General features: G+C 35.3%; 1 protein-coding gene across 1 annotated transcript; it reads right to left on the reverse strand.

Annotated features, from left to right (window-relative positions):
• Window positions 1-443: 443 nt before the first annotated feature.
• Window positions 444-24,767, reverse strand: MSH4 (mutS homolog 4). Its single transcript, XM_041467346.1, has 20 exons — window positions 24,484-24,767; window positions 22,362-22,523; window positions 21,412-21,575; window positions 18,699-18,809; window positions 17,862-17,977; window positions 17,066-17,239; window positions 14,749-14,921; window positions 13,908-13,975; window positions 11,245-11,319; window positions 10,782-10,846; window positions 10,063-10,232; window positions 9,096-9,232; window positions 8,570-8,673; window positions 7,610-7,734; window positions 6,578-6,778; window positions 5,270-5,388; window positions 4,589-4,717; window positions 2,974-3,148; window positions 1,187-1,275; window positions 444-833 (listed from the first exon to the last, which is right to left on the reverse strand). Exons 1-20 carry the CDS (start codon window positions 24,746-24,748, stop codon window positions 648-650), a joined length of 2,808 nt encoding a protein of 935 aa, XP_041323280.1. The 5' UTR covers window positions 24,749-24,767; the 3' UTR covers window positions 444-647.
• Between the last annotated feature and the right edge of the window lie 280 nt (window positions 24,768-25,047).

Below are 25,047 nucleotides of genomic sequence, written 5' to 3' on the forward strand. Positions count from 1 at the left end.
AGAATGAACATGAGTAAGTCTTCTCCATTGCAGGGTCTTTGGAAATCCTGCAGTGACTTGGAGACTGAGCAAGAGGAGTATGAGAAAACCCGGAACCTCTACTGCCAACTAACATCAAACACCTTGCTCTGGAGAAGAGAGAACAGCTTGTTTTCACACATCCAAATTCGTTCAAGTTTTAGTATCATCTGTTTCCTGGCATTGTGAGAAGTGTTTAGCACAACAGAGTGAATAAAATGGTCTCATTTTCAGAAGACACAACTGAACAAGAACAGACAGCAAAACTGCTTTGAGGCAATTTTGGCACACATTTCCCTTTTTGCAATCTGAGCTTTTTTTTGTATCATGAATGAAATTCTGAGTTCCTTAGGGTTGCCCCAGTCCTTCCCTCTCAGTACTGCTCTAAAATGATGAAAATTATACTATTTTTTGTCAAAAAGAACTATGTTCCTCATAGAAGGCAAATGCTTTTATTCCAGGTATGTCGGGGTGGGGGGAACCCATAAAGGATATGGCTTTCCATTACTTTAGTGTAATTTAGACTAATAATTAAAAATATAACATCATGTGAAAAGACAGTACTAATACTGTGGGAAAAACCAGAATTGTCTTGTAGTCATAAAAATTAGAACAGCCTATGTTATATGTTACTGTTGCTCATCATTTTTTCTCGGTGTGAGACAACTGGCTTCATACTTTTTCTTCAGGGCTTTCAAATATACACGCAAACTGTCAGGGTCCAGTCGAGAATTTCTGGCAGTCTGAACCAATCTCATTGCTAACTGGTATGCAGCTCTCTGTTTCATCATCTCAGGAGTGCTCTTCTGCCTGTGCTGTTCATAAAAACATATATACATTAAAACATGAAATAAATTATGTTATATTACAAAAAAAAAAAAAAAAAAAAAAAAGCTATTTTACAGCCTGTTTTTGACCTCACAATTCTTGGTTGGCATACAAACATTAAACCCAATACTCCTTTACCCTAAGGGCCATTTTGTGTTGTCAGCTAACAGTGACCTTCAGTATGATCTTTAAGAACTGGTTCCAGAAATACAAAGTTTAATGAAATCTGTTTTCATTAAAACATAGGCAGCACTTTATCCTGTAACCTTTCAGAAACTGAAAATACATTTGAGTTGTATAAAAACTGTGAAATACAGCATTAAAATTTTCTACTACATACCAAAATTTGTTTTGCAATGTGGCATGTGATTTCCTTTGCATCCAAAATTATGGATGATGGTAGGGAAGACATTTCTGCAGCTTTTAGTCCTAAACATATAAAACACAAATCAAGATTTTTAAATGTCATTTTTATCCCTACCTTCCATTTTGTCTTCCAGAATTAACATAGCCTGTTTTTCTAAGGGGTCAAGATTTAATTTTTATTAATATAATTTCAGTGTATTTTCTCCTTGTGTGTTTTTTTTTGTTTGTTTGTAGGGGGGGTTTTGGCTTTGGGTTTTTTTGGTTTGTATTTTTTTTGTTAATAAACAATAAGGTTTGGAGAGATACAAAATAGCTATTTTGTTTTAATGCTATCTCTGAAACACACCTCAACATCAAGCTACTGCTGGTAATACTGTAAATGGGTAGAATGAGACACATTAGGGGGTTAAAAGGAAAAAAAACAGCACAATGGTGTTAACAACTCTCTCAGTTCGGGTTTTTTAATTTAGCAGAAAATACAGAGGTTTTGCTAACTGCATTCTCAATTATATCCAGATGTCCAGTGGACTGGGATGTCATTTTTCAACTTCTTTGTTGCCAACAGGCAAACTTCCAGATACTGGTGGTAAGAAAGAGATGTAAATATTTTTTCCTGCCCTGACATGATTTTTTTACTTTTTCCTTTGTCTGTACCTGTGGAAAGTCTGTGGTTCATTGGGTGGTTTAATACTACAGGTTTAAAAATGAAAAATAATCATGAAGAGCCCTTGCACCCTTTCTTAGAATGTGACTTTGCTCAAGTAAGGTAAAGCCAAGACACGAACACTTGAGTTTCCAAAGGTCTCCTGTTCTCCGAAATTACTCTCTAAACATACAGTTCTGTGGAGTTAATATTGGTGTAGCATCTAAAATTGAGCTTGTGCTGCTGAAGTTAAACAAAGTTATTCTGAAATTCCGATTAAGGAATTTAAGTCCTGTTACTTGAAGCTTAGTTGGTATAATTTCTAGTCTTCAGTTACCAATAGCTTGCAAAAGTCATGTGTAGCTAATTTCCTCTTGATTAAATGTTACCTAAATCGATCACCATCCGAATCTAGTATTTGAAAACATACAGATTTCTTTAAATCTCTGTCATTCACTCTTTTCTTTATTGACCGATAATTAATCTGTACAATCTCTACTATAATTTATTCTAAAGTTAAAAGAGAAGTAAATCCACTTTTCAGAGAACACTGATGCTTTTGTAGACCCTCTCAAAATTGTCTAGCCTAATATACGGTAAAATTCCTCTCCTTTTTAAAAGAAACTTGATTCCTTTTTGCTAATCAAAAAGGGCCAGCCTGCTGTTAACCAATCATATCACTGCTTATGGCAGACACATCTTTAAGTCATTACAGAACTTAAAGATATGTCTGCCATACATACATTCATTCACTTCTGTAAGTGCAGATAAAATTAACTCAAGTAGCATATGCTCAGAATGACACAACTCATTCAAACAGAAATGAACCAAGAAGATACTGGCATCAGTAAGACATCAGTAAGATTTTTTTTTTCACTACAAAATATCATGTAAGTTTCTTCATACTACCCAAAATTACTATCTCACTACGTGGTTACCTAAAACACACAATTATTTGGAACAAATTATAGACCTGCATATCCCTGTATCCCTCTCTTTGAGAGAGACACAAACTCAAGAGAAACCTGTCATCAGAAAAAATACTGTTAGATGCCTAACAACTGAAATAGTATCTTGCGTAACTTTTGCCAACTGTAAGTCACAGTGGAATCCATTACCGTAGTTCTTTTCCTCTGTGTATCCTTTAGAAAGTGTGTAAGTGTAAGCAATTTTCTCCTTATTTCCAGCACTGCTTCTCACATGTTGCACTTCAAAATGGTAGTTTTCCACGTTGGGATATAAAGCATCTATATGACATAGTTCCAGGAAATGTGTAGCAAACAGTGTAAATGCCTAAATACGGAAACAAGAAAGAAAAGTTATTTTGGCAATGATCCAGAAATAAATTACAATACATGAGAAAAATTAAATTTCACAGATGTCCAGCTTTTCCTCCAAAACACTGAAAAGCTGTCTTTACACTACTAAAGCAAATGAAAATCCTTAAGGGAGGCGTTCTTCCACTGGCAAGTACATCTTTTCCAACTGAGGATTCTTCTGCTCATTTATCAATAGAAGGAAAACAATATCAGAAACAAAAGAAAATCCACAACGCTTACAAAATCTGATTGGTATGGATTGGAACGACTGTCAAATGGTTGCTTAATTCTCTCAAGGAATTCTTTATCAAAAATACAAGTGACAGAAAGTATTTGAGATTTTCAAACCAAAAGCCCCTCAAAAGTACTCTGAATAAACTCTGAGGAGAAACAAACACCTGCACACTCAAAAGGTTCGTAACAGCCCCCTGTTGTTGATCACATAACTAAAATTATTTCTACTTTTCTAAACAGGTTTCTAACCTCTGTCACCAATTTGTAAGTTGTGTGGAACAACCACTGTACTTTGAAAGGTAACAACCAGGTAAAGAGATTCACTTTTATCATTCAAGCATAAAGCAAAACTAAAACTAAACTAACTAAGTAAAACTAAACAGCCTGGGTTATTCTCTTTCTAGACAGAGTTACAAGCTTGCAAGCAATCTGAAAAGATATGGTGACCAGTGTTCTGTTTTTTTTAAATGGACTACAGTTAGTTTTGTTCATAGTAGCTTGTGTTGCACTACTTTGGATTTGTGACCGAGACAGTACTGGTAACTCACCCATGTTTTAGCTACTGCAGAGCAACGTTTGCACAGCACCAAGGCTGTTCTGCTCCTCACCCTGTCCCACCAGCAAGCAGGCTGGGGGTGTTCACGGAACTGTGGGGGGACACAGCCAGGATGGCTGACCCAAACTCACCCCAGGGATATCTTACATCATACTACACCACCACAATAAAAACTGTGAGGAAGGAGGGACATTTGGCGTTCTGGTAACAGTCACAGTGAGGAAACGGCATTGCAAGAAATGACTGAACATCTGCCTGCCGATAAGGAAGCGGTGAATGAATTCCGTATTTTGCTTCTGCATATGGCTTTCCTTACTTACTAAACTGTCTTTATCTCAGCCCACAAATTCTTGGGCTTGGGCTCTCGCTTGGGACCAAGCGAGCAGCTGGGTGGTGTTTAGCAGCTGACTGGGGTTAAATCACAACAACCAGTGAACAGAACTGTAGCTTATGTCAGCATGTTTCCTCTGTCACTGCAATTCTTGCTATTCACCGGTTATGCAAAATACCATATTTAGCCAAGAAATCTTTGCAAAACTGTTGTTACATTATGAGAAAATACTGTATTTACTTTCAGGATGACAAAACAATTCTAAGGCTTAAATTCCTTTAAAATAGAATTACCTTTAAGTTCAACAGATATTCACAGGCAGCATAACAAATTCCAATACCTTCTTCGGCACTGGTACCTCTGCCAAGTTCATCAATAATGATGAGTGATTTATCATTAGCATTTTGTATGATGTATGTTATCTAGAAAAATATTCAAAGTGTTATCATTCCTATAAATGTTTTTCAAAAGGAAAACATTTCTTTTATGATTGTCAAAAAGGAATTTTTTATGTTATTCAGACTGAACATAATGCAGAAATTAAAAAAAAATCTCTTGAGATATAGCAATTTTACCTTTTCAAAGCTTTCAAACAGCTGTCAATTCTAATCAAGCGAAGAGTCACACTACAGCATTCTTTCTCTTTTTCACTGAACATATCACTTACCCTCAAAATGGTATCAGTTTGTGAAAGGAAATTGAGAGAGCTTAGGTCCCTACAAATGATAATTTAATGTCTAAGCTGACCCAAAAATGTTAAAAATACTATCCAACAAAGCACTGATTTTTACTCACATTGGAATACCTTTCTATTTAAGAGATGCCTAGTTTTCTACGATTTATCATAAAAGAGAGGAAGGCTGAATTTTTGACTGTTTTTCAAAGTACACTCTTTCAGTGGAAACAGACTAGTACAATTTCTATTAGCTTAACAGTAAAAATGGGCCTTGGACCTGGATAGCTATATTTCATACCTCTTTCATTTCCTGCATGAATGTTGATGCATTTGTTTCAATATCATCATCCATACCTATTCTGGTAAAAATCTGCTCTGCGATTCGAAAAGAACAATACTCTGCTGGGACATAAGAACCTACAAAGTAAATTACAAGTTTCTCTCATCACTATAACATTTGCCTTAATATGTCACTGGGAAAAAAAATTACTTTTACACTTGGTTTTTGTGCACAGCAGAGAAAGCATCTTACTTGATAAAGTTTTGTAAGATTACGTTCTACCATTAATTTATAAGAAAGAAGTTATTATATAGATAGGATAATTAAAGAAGTGAAACTTGTAAGAAATCATATGCCTGAAGCTGTTTTTCAGTCTAAAGGGATGCAGGAAAAGCAATGAGCTCTAGGATAGATTTACATTCCTGTGGCCATTGATTTACTATTCCAAATAAATGTTAGTTGCCCAAAATCAAGATGATGTTGCCTTTATCAGACAGCAAAGCACAGTAGTTTTACCGAACAGGAAAAAACAGGAACCTTTTGCCAAAAAACTTCACAGTCTCCTTTATTCGTATTAAACTCATGGTTTTGAGAGCAATTCCTCAAGAACTTGCAGTTATTGGGGACTGAACCCACAAATGCATGATGGTAAATTGTATTCTCCACTGCTAAGTAGCTTCATTCTATAGAGTTAGGCCTTTGACCTGTGCTACCAGACTTACTTTTAAGTAAAAAGTAATGAGGAATTCCTGAATGTTGGAATGAATCTCAGTTAGACTTTATGAATAGTTGGTTTCCTTTTATAACTTTAGTAACAGAATCTTGCAATATTTGTTACTACTTCTATTTTAAGTAGTTGATTATTTATCTATTAATTGTACTTGTCTGGAAGTACAATTAATAGATAATGTTTCTCTATGGAATTTAAGTATGCTCAAGGTCATGTGTTTCTTTTGGATGACTAACACGTGTCTGATCAGCATACTTGAAGGACACTCACTATCAATCTACCAGAAGGTGCTAGATTGGTTTATGGTGCTCCAAAAAACTAGGGCACGCAACTGTGCTTCTCTGAAGATAGACTGGGGAGACTTCAATACACACAGATGGGGCCCTATACGTTTCCAGTGGCAGATGAAAAACCTTACAGTTGCCTTTGTAAGCAATACAAGAGCTGGTAGAAGAAAATGGACTACAAATTACCTGTTAATATTTTATTTAGATATAATGTTATTCTGGAAGCTAAATCATTCAACTTTATAAATATTTTTAACCAGAAAAAAAATGCGCTGCAGAAGATGATTAATACCGTACACTCTTACTCACCAATCTGTGCCATAATTTGACAGAGAGCAATTTGTTTCAGGTATGTTGATTTTCCACTCATATTTGGTCCTGTAATAATTATAAAATTGTTTCCCTCTGTCAGGTAGGTGTTATTAGACACAGGTTTTTCCACAGCTATCTTTTCAAGAATGGGATGCCATCCCTGCTTGATTGCTAAAGTATCAGTAAATTCTGGACGAACTAAATGAAGAAAAAAGATGTAAACTGAGAAGTTAAGTGTGGAAGCATTTACATTATTAAGCTAGTGTGCTTTGAAATAAAGTTAATTCTTCCAGAGCAGAGTTCTTGGGAAGAATTATCAGCCACTTTCAGGTACAGATTCTCATTACCATGCAAGCCTTCATGATTTACAACTACAAAAAAAACCACATAACTAAAACTTTATTTCTAAATTAATGTTCTATGGTTTTGTTCCCTAGTAAGTAGGGCTGAACTCCAGTAATAAAAATGCAAAGAGCTGAAACATTTTTATAAAGTACAAAAAGAGTTGTGGACTCCTTTTACTTCTACATATGTACTCTGTATTTGTATGGTAAACAGGAAAGTAGCATTCCTTTTATTTTTGTTATATGTTACCATAGTGATTTTTTGGAAATGTACCACGCCTACAAAGATCCATTTGATGGTGGAACTATCTGTATGGATTTCTGTCAGAATACAGTCCTTTTCTGAACCAATTACAAATGGCTCCTTTATCTACCAGCATTAATGGAACAGAAAAAGGTGAAAACAGAGAATGTCCATACACTTTACGCTTTTGAGTCGAATATGCTCAAACTGTCTATTCCGAGAAGAATGACTGGGAAGGCTAATGGCAGCTAACTAGCAGAATTTAATTTTGATGAATGGAAGCAGAAAGAGCATCAGCATAAAACTGGCAAAGACAGAGCAAAGACACTCACTTAAGACTACTGAGACAGAAAAAGAAATGGAACCAGACAAAACAGTCTGGTTATTCTCCATCAGAAGGGTCTTTATCTAATCCATAACAGAATCAAAGAAGAAACTTACCATAATCGGAAAGAGTGCAGGCGTGGGCAAATGAAAGCAGCATATCCAGCATAGACACAATGTCGGACAGCTTGTATAAGCAATGAATGTGTTCATAGATCTCATTCAGTAGTTTGCACACTATTCTGAAATAAGACACGGACAACGCTGTTGCACCTGTCACTTTATACAACTTACAGAAATAAAGGAATTATAATGTCCGCGCTGCATACCTTAGGATAAAAGGTCACGCATAAAATGCAATCATGTATACCAGATGTGAGCAAATGTACAAATTTCTTGGAAGTAAATTAAGATCTTGTACCATCATCTCAGCTAACATTCTGCTGATCAGACATAAGACACACACCACAAATACCAACAGCTCATATGAAAGCTTCACACAGAGAATGAACTAAAAACATAGCTACGGAATCAAGTATGTTTTATTAACATGTGGTCACATGGGAAATGTGACTCTAATTCCCTTAGATCTTCATGTTAAAAAAACCCTACAGGGTTTCTAGAAAGAATTTCCATTCAACTGACAGATAATATTACGCTTTCTAAGTTGTGAATCAGAGAGGAGAGCAACAGGACATGCAGCAAGGACAAGATACAGAAATAGACAGTTCTGCTCTAAATATAAAGGAACTGACTACAAGTACCAATTCTGCATTACAGATGCAAAACTAATGCATTCATTGTGACATTTTGTGCAGGTAATTCACCCATGAAAAATTTACATCACGACCACTTCTATTAATAAATGCCAATATATTTGTGAACATGTTTAATAAAATACATAATTTATGAGGTTTTTTTTTTTGTCTCAGGAGGTACACTTGAACAGTGTTGCTTTAGACAATGGCTGTAAGTAGCCATAATTTAACAGAAAGAGAGCTTTAAAAGCCCATGTACAGATAATTAGAGAAAAATAAACATACTTAGCAAATATTAAATAGTTTTAACAGGTCTTACAAGTAGGTCATGTGATATATTTCTCTCAGGGACTCCTGGCATCTTTCATTCATTTTTATTAAATCTGCTGAAGTGAAGCTATATGTGTTTTTCATTTTCGTGATCTATGGGGAATAGAAATCAACAGCAAGAGCTTGCTGCATTATCAGAAGGAAAAACAGCTTCAAAAAACAGAATTGTGAACCATATGGGAAAAAAAAAGAGAAAAAACAATGCCCAGTTTAATTTTTACTACATAATTTTTTATGAAAATTCCATTTAAGATGACAATTAGCAAGACATACAACTTTATTCTTTCACAAAACATAATTTCACGTACTTGCACATTTTTTATTACATAACTCAATACAGGGTAGTTATAAAAACATCACAATTAACACTTCATTTACTTCTAGATGTCTTCAATGAAATTATTTTTCTTGTTATTTACTGTATAAGGTGTAGTTTATTAATATATTATATATTGTAAATAAAGCATAGTAAATAAAGTAAATATATTATGCTAAAACATATTTTGTACAGATACCTTTGTAAATTCTGAAGGAAGCTGGCCATTAGGTAATGTTGAACAATCAGCATTCATTTGGATAAAAAATCCACGAGCAGAACTGAAACTTGTTTTCATTGGCAGACTGTACTTTTCAGCAAGTTGCGTTATCATACCTACATACCATATACAAAGATTTAACTCAAATTACAAACATACAGGTACACCCCTCTCCCTCCCCCTCCTTGTGCTGGTACAAAGATAGAAACTGTTAATGGAAGGTTTCAGAAATACAAAACTAGTACCATCTGTATTTTTCACTATGTATGAATGTAGGATTAGAATAAAACAGGAACTTCATAACATATCACAGGTGCTAAAGTTTCTGATGCTCTTTTAGATTTCTGACTATAGACTAAGCTAAGATGGTCCCTTCTATAAATCAATAATTTATACTAAAAAAAAATGAAATCAAATTCAGACAAAACTTTTTTCTTCTATTTTGATATAAGGATAATCAGGAAGGCTACTAAAACACAGTAATGCACATCATGCTAAAACTCCTTTTGTTCGTATTTTCCAACTCTTAATACCTTACCTAAAACGCAGTCCACAGATAGATCAAGACTGCTTAAAATATAAAGAACAAAGAACAGAGATATTTTAAATGAAGAAGCTAAACCAAAGATTTACATGTTTTATGCAGAATGCTTTAGGTAGAGTAATTCTGTTCCATTACTTCAACTTTCTTGCACTTTAAGAGACTAACAGAGGACTAACAGAACTTTGAATATAAGAATCACCAAATAAATATTCAATTTTATAAAAATAAAACTGAGGTTTTGTCCAGAAATGGAAAATCTCAGTTGCTTATCAATCAATTCATACTAATACTAAATATTTTTACATATGAGAAGGTTATAACGCATATAATTACATGGCTTCTATATGTCAAGTGCAATCTACTTGAAACGCCAAATACATACAAATTTTAGTTTAGAAATACCTGCTATGTCATCAACAATTTCTGTGTATGTTCTGCGAGCTATGTCAAGGAATTCATTGATGTTTGGCTTAACAGCATAGCACTTCTGGGTCCTCATACTCAGACATCCCTTTGTGTATCTTGTATCATCATTAATTACACTTGTAATCTTTTCAAGTATAATTCCAAATCTGCAATATCAGTTGTATCACTAATTAGATACGTAATAATTTATGATTTTTACTTGCAGTACTATCCCCAAATTACAAGTAGCAGTATTACAAGTAAGTGAAGCTACTTTTAAACTTTCTACTGTTAAAACAAAACACTACATTTAATTTCTATTTTCACCTCAGAATGAATTGCAACTATACCTAAGTCTGAATAAAAATAGTATTCACTTCTTTGAGAGACATAAATTATTTCTCAATTATACATTTTTTTTCAAATACACAACACTTGATTTTTGCATTATTATAGAGACTCTAGGAAACCACTACTCTTGTCCTTTCCGAATTATTTCTAAGGGAGTTCAGTTTAGCAGCAACTCCACTATCACAGCCAGCTCTCTTGCTTTTATCCCTATATTCATTAGCTGAAAACTTTCTGAGAATTAAAATCAGCTTTAAGCAAAAGAATTGAGCTATACTCGTAACTATAAACAAACAAAGACGCAACATCTTACAGGCACTTTTAAGATGAGAGTTTCTAACACAGTAGCAAAGTATTATGAGAAATACCTTGTATCTTCAAGTGAATTGTAATAAGCCTTTAACAGCTGTGTGTTACAGTTTCTTAAAGCAGCCTGTTGAAGATTAAAATGTGGACATGACAGTTACTTCTTTTTGCAGCCTTTTTAAAGGACTAAAAGTTTTCAGATTCAGTGAGGCTAATCAGCATTTTTGTAAATAGTCTGTGGAATCTGAGCAGGAGTTTCAGTTAAATGTCTGGTATATAACCCATTATTCAGGTAATGGCAGGAATCCTGCTCTTCACAACATAGACACAAATACGTATTTCTGACTGGTGTTAAGGATCAACATACTAAGTTGGCAGTATTGTGTTCTGTAATTCTGTTATATTTTTACTTTATCAATCCCTTCCGACTTGAGATATTCTATGCAATTTAATAAACTGCACATAGGAAAAAATGGTCTGTACTGTACTAAGAAAAAAAAAAAAAAAAGAACAAAGACCACTTACTTTCAGAGGCTCCACAAGTTCTAAGGTATGCTTCAGGTAGATTAAATTAGTTATTTTTGATTCAGCAGTTTTAACCTGTTGAAAAGTTTTCTGAATATTGCAGATGTTTGTATGACTGCTCTAGAAACTACTTAAGAATTAGTAGAACTCATATTCTTAACAGTAACAGGTTTATACATCTAATGAAAATCCTGAAAAGCTTCATAAGCTCACTTTGACAACTTTGCATCTGCACAAAAAATGTTCACCTAAATTTTACACTGCCTGCTGTGATAGTTTGTCCATCAGTAGTTAAGATGTTCCTATTTTTGAACTGATAATGAACATCCTGCTAGCCCAAGCTGTGAAAGCTTTTCATCTTCTATGTATACTTAACTCTATACAAGCTCTACACAATTTGAGACTTTTTCAAAGCCAATACATCATGTATTATAATGAAGCTCACAACCTTTTCCATTAATACTGTTAAACACAACATAACCCAGTCTGGTTGATCTCTCTTTGATTAATATACATACATCTTAGATATTTGCTCATATGATAATAAAAAAAAATCGAGTAAATATCTCAAAATTTTTCTTACAATAATGACTGTTCTTCAAAATCTTTCATTCACAGAAACTCTTGACCTTGTTTTGTATGCCCCACTAACACTCACTAGAAAGAATTTTGCTGCTGCCATTAGGGGATAACACATGCAGTACACATGCACTCTGCAAAAGAATTTTAGGGAAATAACACGATAAATGCAGATAAGCACATGAACACAGGAGCATGACCCCATGTGAAATCTTTTCTCATTCAAATATAATATCTTTTTACTCTTGTGGCTGAGGGCATCTCATAACTTAGACATATAAAGTTTTTTTCTGTAAAGGACAAAACTAAACAGTGCTAAATGCATGAATGGAAGAATGCTAATCTCCAAATAAATATGGGGTCTAAGTCCCATGAAGGAAACAGATCAGTGGTCATACGTGAAAAAGTGGTAGTGGAATGGATCTTTGACTAATTAGTTCTTACAGGAATTTTAACTGAACTAGCATTACAAGTGAATCTCTGCACATGATACGCTCCAACCCAAAGGCAGTAAATGATTTCAGCATTGACATGATTTTTGAAGTACACATCTCAGCAAGACTGGATCAAGCGCAGTGTTTGAAGTGTAAGGCTTCTGTCCCTTGGAATCCCCTTAAAGTGCCAGATGTTATTTATGCAATGAATATGATTTTTTTTTTAAAAACACAATTAGTCCCTCCAAGAAACTCATCCTTTTTCCTAACTACTTTGTAACTGCATGACATAACCTAGAGACAGAGCAGTTATTAAAAAAAAGTTGACCTTTCCAAACCTATTTTTTAACGTACTGCCTGGGGAGGTGGTGGAATCACCATCCCTGGATGTGTTTAAAAAAAGTCTGGACATGGCACTCAGTGTCAGGGTTTAGTTGAGGTGTTAGGGCCTGGGTTGGACTCGATGATCTTGAAGGTCTCTTCCAACCTGGTGATTCTGTGACTCTGTATGACTGACAGCCACCTTAGGATAAGAGAATGCTCATGCTGAACATACCACTCACACATTAAGTAACTGAAACTGCAGGCTTCTCAGAAGCGCATCTCATCTGCTCACTGGTGGAAGGCTTACATGAATGAAAATTCTTATGGAGAATTGGAATGAAACATAGTGAATTGCCTAATCTAGCATTTGATAAAAGCAACTGAGCTAGCACTTGAATAAGCACGTCTATTGCATGAATAGTATGCTCTGCTATACTGGAACCAGTCAACAGTGAAAACACTGCAGTAAAAATGTTTGGTGTACATGGTCCTATGCATACATAAAAGCATCCAGTGTGACAGTTTTAGTCACATAAATGAACTCGTGAATTCATGTTACAAATTACCTCAAGGAAAGCTGAGAAAAATAAACATTCTGGGTTTTGATTATGTCATTAAAGAGATTGATCTGCATTTATTACTACTGTCCTGTTTGAGTCTGTACCTGAGTTCTTTAACTAGAATTAGACAAATCCTTTATCTAAGCAGGTAAATCAGCACGTGAGAAGACACTAAATGGTGAAAGAGTTGTGAGTATCTAAGATGCTGGCAACACAAGCATAAACATAAGCATAAGGAATCATCAACCTCAAAAGCAGTGGTAGACATATCCAACTTGAGCACAGTAGGCAAATGTAACTTTTAACACCATGGTTTCGATACGCTTAGTGGAAACAGAGCAGAGGTTCAGTAACCTCAAGCTCAGTGTAGTTAACTGTTGGGTCTGATCTCAACCAAGATTCACTGGTGAACTACATGTGTTTATTCCATTTTGATATTTGTATTGCATGTGTTAACATGCAGACTGATATATGAGGCAAGATCTAATGAAAAAATAGTCTTGCTCTTAGACATAACAGTCATTAGGACTCTTAAGTCACTAAACACTTTTTCCATTTATGCTAATGTGAAGAAAACTCCTCTCTCTCATCTGAGTACTGATGAATAAAATGTACACTTATGAAGAATAAAGGTGAGGAGTGATGAAAGAGCAAACATTTTTGGAAGCACGTTTGCATGAATTAGGATGAATTATAGACATGACATTTATATATTGCATGTTATGGACAGATAATTGATTTTTCCAAGGTGTATTTTGAAACATACTGTATCCTGCTTTGGAATCTGTACCAAAACTGAAAGTAGTTGTTCTGTATCCAGGAATTTTGAGATAACTGTAAAACAAAAGTATACACATCAGAAATTAAACTGAAATTATAAGAAGATGTATTTTTTTGAAAGCACACAATTAATTAGCTATACTAATGCTAATCTTTTACTTACATTCTATTGTCACAAATTATTTACAGGGTAAGAACTAGCTTAAAAACAGCTAACATATGATTTATTTTGTCATAACTATACTTACAACTTACTGTACCTAAGCATGCAGTGATTACTGTATAGGTAGACATCCGTCAATTCAGAAATACTTTCTTTACTTAGATTGAATTGTGTTTCTCTTGTGACACAGACGAAGATTATATGATCCAATTTCAGGTGGACTAATTTTAGTATTGTATTTTACCTTTCTCTGGATCATATGTTTTATGAAGCAACAGGAAAAAATATACACAAGTATTACTTAAGCAGTGTGTTTGCTTTTTCATGTATACATTATATAGAACTGTATACATCAAACATAATGCATACCCACCCATAGAGGTAAAGAGACAAACTCCAACTCTTTTAAAAAGCTACTGGCTCACAGATTTCTATACACCGTTTCAGAGAAATTCAACTTTTCTAAGCAAAGTACTTGAGAAAAGTATCACTATGATAATATAGATTACTTCAAAAAATTAAGTGCTTACTATGTCACCTAACAAACCATTAAAAATACTTTTCAAACATACTGAGTCACACTACATACTTTCCTACACTAGGAAAAAAAAAAAAAAAGTTTAAAAAGAAATATAGTATTACGGGTTACAAAATAAACTACTACCTGCTTGAAGACCAAAAAAGAGCTCCTCATCCTGGAGTAGTTCCTGAACACAGTCCAGTCTTGTGTTAATTGTTTCAGCATCAACTAGAGGTTCCAGGATATTGGATCTAAGTCTTCGACTTCCACCGGGAGTTTTAGTGTAATTTAGAACACCAAGAAGTGTGTGCCCATTCCTTTAAAAATAAAATAAATGTGAAGAATACATATACCAAAAAAAGAGATGGCAAGTGTCAAGAGACATTTACAGGCAAGACTATCCTACAAACCTCAGGGCATGCTTAGCATCTCCCCGTTTGCCATATATATTACATGAACTCCAGCAGTTTAGGAAACTAGGTAATTCAATGTAATTTAATATAATATTAGCCCTCAATCATGTAAGTATAGAAATACATTTGTACTTAGTATTTTATTCATATTTTGTTGTAGTATTTCATTGCTACTGCAGTGGTAAAGTTCACATTTTCCCTCTCAATTAAACTAATTGAAATGAACAAATCAATCCTACACAAGGAGGCAAATTGTCAAGTTATAATCAGAGATCAAGTATTAATCAGAATAATTTACTTGAAATACATTTCTGAAAATAATTTAAAACACTTAGAAGTCAAAAAATAGAAATAATTTTTGGTTTTATTATTTTAAAGAACATATTTCAGTCAATATAGAAGCTGAATAACATGCTTATAATTTCTAAGTATTAGTTTCATCTTTATGGCTTTTACATGTTACACATCCCAGGGTTTCACACTTAAGGATGACTGCATCTATGCAGAATGAGCCATCTATAATATTTACACCTACTACATAATCAAATAGTTTTAGAAACCTGAAATCTTCTATGCTATTGCCTGGAAGATGACCCATGAAATACCGAGGCCATAATAACGTACTGATTTAAACCAGAACTTGAATAGGAAGAGACCTGATACAAGTACACAAAACAAACACCATGAAGATAGGTAGATAGGTAGACAGAGTGAGCAGAAACACCCTGAAATACCATGGTATAAAAAAAAGCAAAGCAATAGTCAAGAGAATTTTTAAAAAATGGGGAAATTCAAACCCAGTTGTATTAATGGTGCATTTACTGTACGACACAACCCATGACAACACTTAAGTGCAACTCTACATTTGGGAGAGTATCCACAGTGCCTATCTTTACGCAGTTGAGGACTTATTTCCCTCCACAGTTAAATGAACAGAGACAAGTCTCTCCAGAATTAAGATTGGCACACAAATTTCACTGAGGTATTTCTGGTGTGTGCCTGTGCTATTAACTTTTACCTGCTGATACCTCATACAAAGATATCTAACCAGGCTTTGGGGATACGATCTATATAATAAAAATAGCTATGTCTGGCTGATTCAAACTTGCTAATGGATCAGCAAATATTCTGCATCAATAATGCTAAAAAAAAATCCAGAGAAACTTCAAGTAGTTTACTGTTGCTCAGTTCCTCCTGTAACCACCTTCCTCTCAAAACCATCTCTGAAATTAAGAACAGAAAAATACTGCTCCAAAAGTACCTTCCTATGCAAGTCATTCTGTGATTCTATTGTATCTCCCCAAGGGGAAAGCTCTTATGAACAGTACTTGGAAAGTGAGGAATCTCCAGGCTCCCCTTTTTATATCAGGGTGATTAAGACGACATCTAAAGAGAGGTGGATCTCAGAACCTGACAGGCAGCAAAACACAAGTTCCAACTATTTCTCTTGCTAACCACACGGGTAACAGTCTGGAGAAGGTAAGCCTTGAAGTTTCTTCTGCCTACAAGGCAACTAACTGCCAATGAAGGAAGTGTCCAAGAATTGATCTCAATGTGGAAAACTACCAAACAATCGAGTACCACATTAAGGGTTATATCATCATAGAAATTACTCTCTTTCCCACTATTAGATCTAAAATGAGACAAAACAACCTTTCAAGACTGAAGCATGTCTCTACTCTAAAATGAGTAAAATGTAGGTGCTTCAATCCAACATAAGAAATGCGTAGAAATATTGCCTCTTTCATTCCTCAGTCTGTACAATTTTGCATAAATAAATTTTGAAGTCTGAATAAAACATACACATCAATATAAAGATGATTATGCATCATCTCTTTCTACAATTTACTTTAGGACTTCCTGTGCTAAAAATTTTGTGCTGAATTGTAACATATTTCCCTGTCAAGGTATTTTTTTAGAAGCTCTGAACAGTAGGCAAGTTCTCTCATATAGATATAAATATAATGGTCAGCTCTTTGACACTAACATCAGGGAAACTTAGAGAAATCCATCTTTATAAAAACATAACTTGAAAAAACTATTCTTACCGAGAATCTCTGTTATTAATCACCAGTTCAAGATTTTGTGCTGATGATGAATCTATCATAGCTGTTTTCTCACTCCCCTGGAAACGAACCTTGAGTGATTTAGGAGCATAAACCGAGTTTTGGATAAATTCAACGTATTTTAGCAAAGCTGCTGCAGCTGCAAGACAGTAATACCTTGGAAAGAAACAATCTTTTATGAATGTTGAATACTGCTACAGAAATACCACAAAAGTAGTGCACTACAGAAATAACATTTACACTACTGTGGCTTGGCAATTACTGCGATTGATAGTACTGAAAAAGCAGTACATTTCAAATATGCACAAACCTGTGCCTAGTGAATATATATTCATGCAAATCAAATATTCATAAATGTCTGAGTCTCTGTACACTTGACAGCCTACACTATATCACTGGTATATGTGAATACACATTTCAACAGACACCTGTGATTTGAAGACCCTGGTCACCAAGTTATCAACACTTAAAATTGTTGATACATAGAAAATGCTTGCTGAGGCCAGAAAGAAAGGCAGTCACAGCTCTTGAAAGGTATCTTTAAGGAAAGAATAAAAAAGAAGTGGAAAGCTGTGAAAAGTCAAAAAAACCCACCCACTGTAACAGGCTTTCTATTTACATTTCTACATATATTAGAAACACTGGAGGGCAAAATAAAAAGACAGATCTGTTAAGAGTTTTCTAACTTCTCCAACATGACACATATGTAATGAGTACATAAAATGATTTTGTTAAAAACTTATCTGGACACAGCATGCTTTTCCTGATTTAAACATACTTTGATTGGACTTCCATGAAAATGGTGCTAAATTCAGATGCACACAATTGTTCTATGTACTCCAAACCCTTTGTTTCATTGAAGTATTTTCTCTGGACAGTTGTAAAAGTCACATTCTGTGAAGATGAGGATGAAAGCAAATAGTTTTAAAAGTTACATCAGAGAGACTTCTATACTTTTCTAGTGATACATGTTTCCAAGAAATCTACCAACTGATTCTGTAATCTGTCTTCACAGAAGTATTCATTCTAGCTTACTAGCACAAGCAGGTCAATGTAACTAGAGGTGTGTGATGCACAAGTGATTTATGTGAGCGAAAGAGGAGAGAGGTCAGGAAGTAGAAGAGCACTCATGAAGAAGCCATCAGCTCTGCAGCAATGAAGCAATTCAGGTAGTAATTAATAGTTTTTTAAAAGGTTCTGAGACTTTAATACACATAAATTATTATACTAGTTCATTTTATCCTCTTTTACCCTGACAGTGCTCTTTTTCCTATTATGATTCATCATCGCCACTGATTTATCAGGTTAAGAAAACAAGGGACAATGCTTGATTTCTTAATTTCTGTATCTTTCCTAGGTTCAGTATTACCCAATGCCACAAATTCAAAACTTTCAGCTTTCATCAGCAATATACCTATCTCTGTAACTGTCAGTATTAGAAGTATCAGCATGGGAACTGCATTTAGTTTATTCACTACCATTCTAAAATTAGACCTGAAAATCATAGAAAACAAAACCTTAAGATTCTAAAAGTTGTGTAAAACTCTTAAATCAACCATCATATAAAACTGATCAACAAGAACTCTAAAACATTGAATGAAATCTTAGATCTTACCTTGAAATGATCCGTTATCAGATTGAACAATTTTGTTGTATTCCCTGCATCACAGGCAGTGTTTGACATTATTATTTCTAGCGGTGTCAAAATCTTGAGTTTAGTAATAACCTGGACAGAAAATTCAAACTAATTCAATTTTTTAAAAAAATTATATAAACGCAAATATTTTAGACAATAATGACCAGCAATAACAAAATACAGAACTCTTGTATTTTAGACTCAGTTTCAGTTTAAATTATCTGCTAACTTCTACATTAATGAATCAAATTAATATGTATCTAAATATACAGGAAATTAAATTAAACAAAATTTAGAGCTTATCCACTGTTATTTGGACACAGAATTATGCTTGCCATTGAAGCAAGAGATAAATATCCAAAACTATGTTCCATGGCTATGATGGGGAGAAGGACTTATTTCAACAGATGGCAGCTTTCTGGGTTTGCAGCTGGAAGGTCTCTGGATGTGGTGCTCTGGATGATGAAGAAATAAAACATGTCTGAATACTAATAATCTTTTGATTGAGACTAGTTTTTAATTTTGTTTTAATCTCCTCTAGTAACATTTATCTCGGTATTAACATAGCTGAAAAAGTGCATATTTTACCAGCTTTATGTTATGCACACCCCCTGTAATGATTATTAGTAGATTATGTGCTCTTCTACTGTAAAAGAAAGGACAAACAACATTATGCATTTATGTTCATTTATACCAGCATTCACAAATTCTCAAGGGAGAAACATGAACAAACAGACTGTATTTTAACTGCTTACAAGTTAAGATGTGCAAGAAGAGACAGATGATGTCTCAATTAAAAGGTAAACAAGTACAAAAAATACACAAAAAAAATAATATAAGGGCATTTGGGGTGGGAAGGCTGTCACTACCCTTCATAACTGCTAACCACTAAGAAGTTTTTTTCCAGTAGCATCACAATTCAACAAATCTTGAACAACTTACTTAAAGAATACAAGAAAACTTTCCTGTAATTGTTTGCAGAACATTCAAAAACAAAAGTATGCACAAGAAAGAGAAAATATAGTAGGCTGGATTCCAATCACTAGGCAAAGCATGGATTCTGAGAGCGTAAGAAAACAGCTGATTGGCAGGTAAGACAGAATTGTTGACAGGAATATGATGAATGGGTCTTTACAAACAGATTGTGTCAATCTGCTTGCAGATAGGGCCAGACTTGTAGATAAGGAAGTAATGGGCCAAACCATTAATTTAAAAAAAAATTTTACTAATTGACACGGACTGCTCCTTAGTCAACGCCTGAACTTTGAGAAGAATAAAGACTTAACAGGGTTATGAATATTAATTTCCCCACCCAGGGTGGACTTACAGCTAATTTTAATGGCCATGTATGGCATGTTATACAGGGGGGAGCATATTAAGGGGCACATTTAGCAGGCAGATCAGGAAGTCTGTACCTCCCAAGTATCTCAGCCAGTAGGGAATGGGTAAAGGTTCTGCAGCCAGGAAGATCAGGATAAAAAGGAGGCTGCAGTCCTCCAACAATTTGAGAGACCCCATTAGGAAATACCCCATGGCCTCTCCCTTTGTTCAAGAATAAAAGGTACAGAACTCCTTTTTGTCCTCCGTGGTCACACACTTGTGACAACATGGGGTTTTTTCACACATTATTAAAGGTGTGAAAGATTAAGGCAAGAAATTGGGCTGTTAGGCCATTTCCTGCATTAGGGGAAAAGCAGTTGTACACTAGCATCTCTCTTTCTTTGACTGGATGATGAATGCAGTATCAAGTATGAGTACAGAACGGAGAACTCAGTAACCTTAATGGAAAATGAGAAACATACATGCACAAAGAAAATGCCAGCTTTTATACTGGTAAGGCAGGAAAACAATGAACAATCTGACCACAGCCTGCGAGGCAGCTATAAAAGATGTTTAATATGTAGCTATGTATGTTAAGACCTGAACAGGCTTTATAAGCACTACTGATTAAAAATAAAACAAAGAAACCCATTATACAACATTGTACATTATACAACAACTGTAATGTACACTAATGTTGTACAATATACATTGTACAATATTACACACCTGTTTTAGTAAACAGATTTGACGGTTGTTTATATTCTGAGTCAGAGCTACTTACTGTCCTAATAGAGCTTTTGCTTCTTTGAATATTGTAAAGATGCTACAAGCCACAATATTTTCTAGCATGCATAACTACAAAATAACCCATGAAATAAGATGTTTCACTAATGCTATTGCTGCATAAACCAGAAATTACTCACCAAATTAATGCAGAATATGCAGTGCTGGCTGTAAATTGAGTGAATTTCCTTTCAAACTGAGACCGAATATTTATGTAACCAATGCCAGAACTATAATTACTCTATCACACACACACATTTATGCACTTCTGTTCTCAGAGTTGTTTTGCCTGGTGAAGAATACTTGCAAGTTCTACTACCACGTGTTGCCCAATGCTCTTCAAAATGAGCCATCTCAGTCCCACAAACTGTATTTTGCAGAAAGGCTATTTTTCTTTTGAAAAACATTCTTGCCTCTTTAATATCTGAGGCACAGTAAGGAAAATAGCAGTCTTTTCAACACTGCACATTTTCTAGAACTTGTTACTTCCACTTCTGAGAAATCTCTTCCACAAACTAGAAATTTAATTTTCCATTAGTCATAAGCTTTTTTTCAAGAAAGTCACAATAATCAGACCATAAAATACCTTGGCATAAGTTGTATTGTCTGCAAATTGTGATAATATCATCTCAGGATTTTTTAAATCTATACTGGCCATTCCTACTTCACCTCTGGCAAGGCCTCTTCCTTCTACTACAGCTACAATAACGGATGCAACAGTATGAGCAGAAACTGCAGATGAGGATGTAACTGTAAAACAGTCATATTTATTCAGTTACATTCAATACGGATTAATGAAAGATTGATCAACAAGCATCACAAACGACAGAGCAAGGATAAACAACTATACAGATGCAGAAAGGAATCATCAGTCTTTAAGAACATTAAAGACTGAACTGATAATGATTAGTCACACTGTGAAAGAAGTAACTTTAAATCCCATTACTTTTGCATTACAAGAGCACATATGATACATATAACATGGCACAAGGCATCATTACCCTGTAACACCATTTTGCTCATACAAAGCACTGCAAGATGTACCATCAGCTACTAAGTGTTCTGGAGAACTAGTGTTCTACACCTCTGAACATGCCAACATAAAATACATAAAACTTGCATCAAGAAACTTGATAATTATGTTATATATGATGTCTAATGCATTACACGCCTAAAAATGAACCCTGGTTAGAGATGTGCATGAATGTGGATTCTTTTTTGTGGACTACATGTCCACAAATACAATTTGATTTTGGACGATTTGAAAGAAGTCTGAATTCTAACTACACTGATAATTCATACATGAATGCAAAGTAAGTAGCAAGAGGATGCAATACCAAAATATCTTCTTAGTACATAAAGTAGTATATTCTTGTTTGTGTATTGTTCCTTGGCAGTATCCTCTGTGGTACAAAACACGTTGAGTTTTGAGTTTATTTTAGTATCTTAATATATCACATTAAAAATTAAACTGTTTAATAAAATAACGTCAGAAATATAAGTTGGACTGTTTCCTCTAAGAGCTGTTAATCTTACCTGAATGTCCCATAAGAGGGGTATGGCTTCTGCAACCAGATCTACCAGAAGAGAGAGGTGTTTTTCCTATACATGTGCTATTCAGGCCTTGCAGAGAAGAAGAGCTTGTGAGATTCAATGTGTTAGCATCTACACAAGAACTTTTGTCCCCAAAATATGATTCTGAGGGGAGAGAAATAAGTAAATTATGAAAGCAGCCACAACAAATTTTTATTCAGAAAGCAACATATAAAAAACAACTTACAAAACTTCAATTTTTATTAGCAGAAATAGAGATATCCAAACAAAATTCTATGAAAGCTCTCCAGAGTATAAAATTAAATAAACCAGACTGCTTTGGAAACAAGCTTGCATTAACATTATTATCTTTTACAATGAGATTACCTGCAGTGCTAATAAAATTAATTACATTGTTGGAACAGAAATAATACAACAGAAGTCACTTTACTAAGTATCATTTCATAGTCTAACGAATTCTAAATTTATGAAAGAATGCTTTAAATCAACTTCATCTCACATTTGCCCATCATTTGAAAAATCATTATTTAAAACTGCACATGTGTTTATGAAAACCTTTTTTTAAAAACAGGACAATAAAAGAAAACAAAGAACCACTTGGGAATTATAACCCTTTGAATTTATGGGGATCAATTCTCAGAAATTATACAGTAATCTAGGATGTATTTGTTAACAGCAGTTTCTTTCACACATGTATTTCAGATCTACCTACGTTTTTTAAGTCCTGCAAAATATCTTTGTCTCAGAACACTTTAAATTTCCAATAAATTATTTAAGTAATTTACTTGTTTTTAATTCTCTTGAGATGACTGAAGACATCCTTAACCTAGCTTAGATAACTGCTTTCTAAGACTTAAAAAATGCATGAAAATATAAACAGCAGATCCACTTTAAAAATTCCAAGTATTATGAAACATGCAAACACAAATGTTATTGTTTCTTATATTACGTTAAAAACTGACACACAAGACAAAATATTTAAGTATTGGTTTTAGATGATCAATTAACTGCATGAGTCTTTATCAAGGCTGGCTGGTAAGAAAATGTCTCCTGTACTGGGGTTCTGGAGTTTGTTCGGGTGAGGTGGGATTTTCTTTGTGCTTGTATGGTTGGGAGTTTTTCTATTCTTAAAACTGTGACAAGTGATAAAAATATTAGCTCAGATCTTTGGTTGGGTACTTTTTTTTACGAGTGGACACATCAGCATTGCAATGCATGCTGATAACTTTTTTTAAATAGCATTCACTTAGGTTTTGGCCTAAGTTCAATCAGAATTTTGGCAGAAGAGACTTCCTGTAGAAGGTAGCGAATTTGGCATCACAGGGGGAAAACAGTAATTTTAAAGACCAGATGAACCAAATGATATACAGGTATTTCTCAAACCAAACATTTAAGTCATGCCCTATTTGAATTAGCATTTTGTTTGGGGGATTTTTTTAGGATTCCTCAGTAGTCATATGCATTACCCAAAGGCATTTTACCTAATTACCAATTTATACACAATGGAGATACATGTACATCAGAATTCATTGCAGCAAGCGTTAAAATAATTTCCAACTCTTTTCATAGTTTCTTTTCATCTGAAAATACCAGAATTTTAACTTTTCTTTGTTGCCAAGATACAGATTTTGACAGTAGATTTTTACAAAGAATGGCAAATAGCAGTATTGCCCTGTAGGAACACAACATTCCTACCACACACCGAGACCGACAGGCTCTTAAAACTATTTCAAAGCCAGGCGTACAAAACCAAAAAACAACAAAACTCCCGAAACAACCAACAAATCAAACACAAACCCACAACCAACTCACAACCAACGTTTCGGTTCTCTCCTGTAAAGCAAACACTGTGCAGAAATTCAAACACGTTTATTGTTCACACCAGAGAGCTCAGCTACTACCACTCAAAGAAAATAAGAGATTTCTTTCAAGACGTGCAAGGAACGATTTCCACTGCTCTGGCCAACTAAATTACAAAGGTCACTATGAAGGTTAGCTGCTGCTGCCCTGTCTCAGTAAGGACCGCTTTTAACAGGTCTTTCGGAACCCGACCCGAGCAAAGACAGCAGAAAGAAACAGATGAAGGCCCGGGCAGAGAGCGTACCTTCCCTTTCGGACACCGCCGGCTTCACCGCGCCGTTCCTGGCGGCCCGGCCGGCTGCGAGGCCTTCCCCGCTGGAGCCGCCCCGCCGCACCCCGCCGCTGGAGGAGCCCCCGATGCTCTCCGAGCTCTGCGGAGTCTGAAGAAGCCCCAGGGTGTAGCGGGGCGTGTGCTCCACCCGCCCGCCCACGCCCGGCGTGGAAGAACCGCGGCCCGTGTAAGACTCCGAGGCGGCAGAGGCGGTGGCCCGCCCGCCCGCACCCGCCATGGTGCGAGCCCTCAGCACCGCCCCCGGCGCGCGCAGCCCCGCGCCCGGCAATGGCGGAGCCCGGGCCCGACGGCCGCGCTCGGAGACGGGCCCTGCTGGTGAAAGCTGTCGAGCCGCAGCTATAAACGATAGAGCAGAGCTGCGGGCCCTGCAACGGGTTTCATTATAAATAGACAAGGGCCACAGCCACGCAAGGAAAGTGCTTGCTCTGCTCTTCAAAGCAGGAGCACTGCGTTTCAACATAATTTACCCCGCATAAATTCTTCATCATTCCGATTTCTTTAGCAGGCGCTTCAGCA

The sequence above is a fragment of the Pyrgilauda ruficollis genome, unplaced genomic scaffold (genome assembly GCF_017590135.1).
Source record: "Pyrgilauda ruficollis isolate IOZ18807 unplaced genomic scaffold, ASM1759013v1 scaffold207, whole genome shotgun sequence".
NCBI classification, from domain to species: domain Eukaryota; kingdom Metazoa; phylum Chordata; class Aves; order Passeriformes; family Passeridae; genus Pyrgilauda; species Pyrgilauda ruficollis.

Bases quoted from the DNA above. Each gene is read 5' to 3' on its own strand.
- MSH4 (XM_041467346.1), bottom strand. From the start codon at position 24,748: ATGGCGGGTGCGGGCGGGCGGGCCACCGCCTCTGCCGCCTCGGAGTCT. The intron at 22,524-24,483 runs GTACGCTCTCTG...CTCTCCCCTCAG, and splicing joins GGCGGTGTCCGAAAGGGAAG to AATCATATTTTGGGGACAAA. The intron at 1,276-2,973 runs GTAATGGATTCC...TTATATGTTTAG, and splicing joins CACAGAGGAAAAGAACTACG to GACTAAAAGCTGCAGAAATG.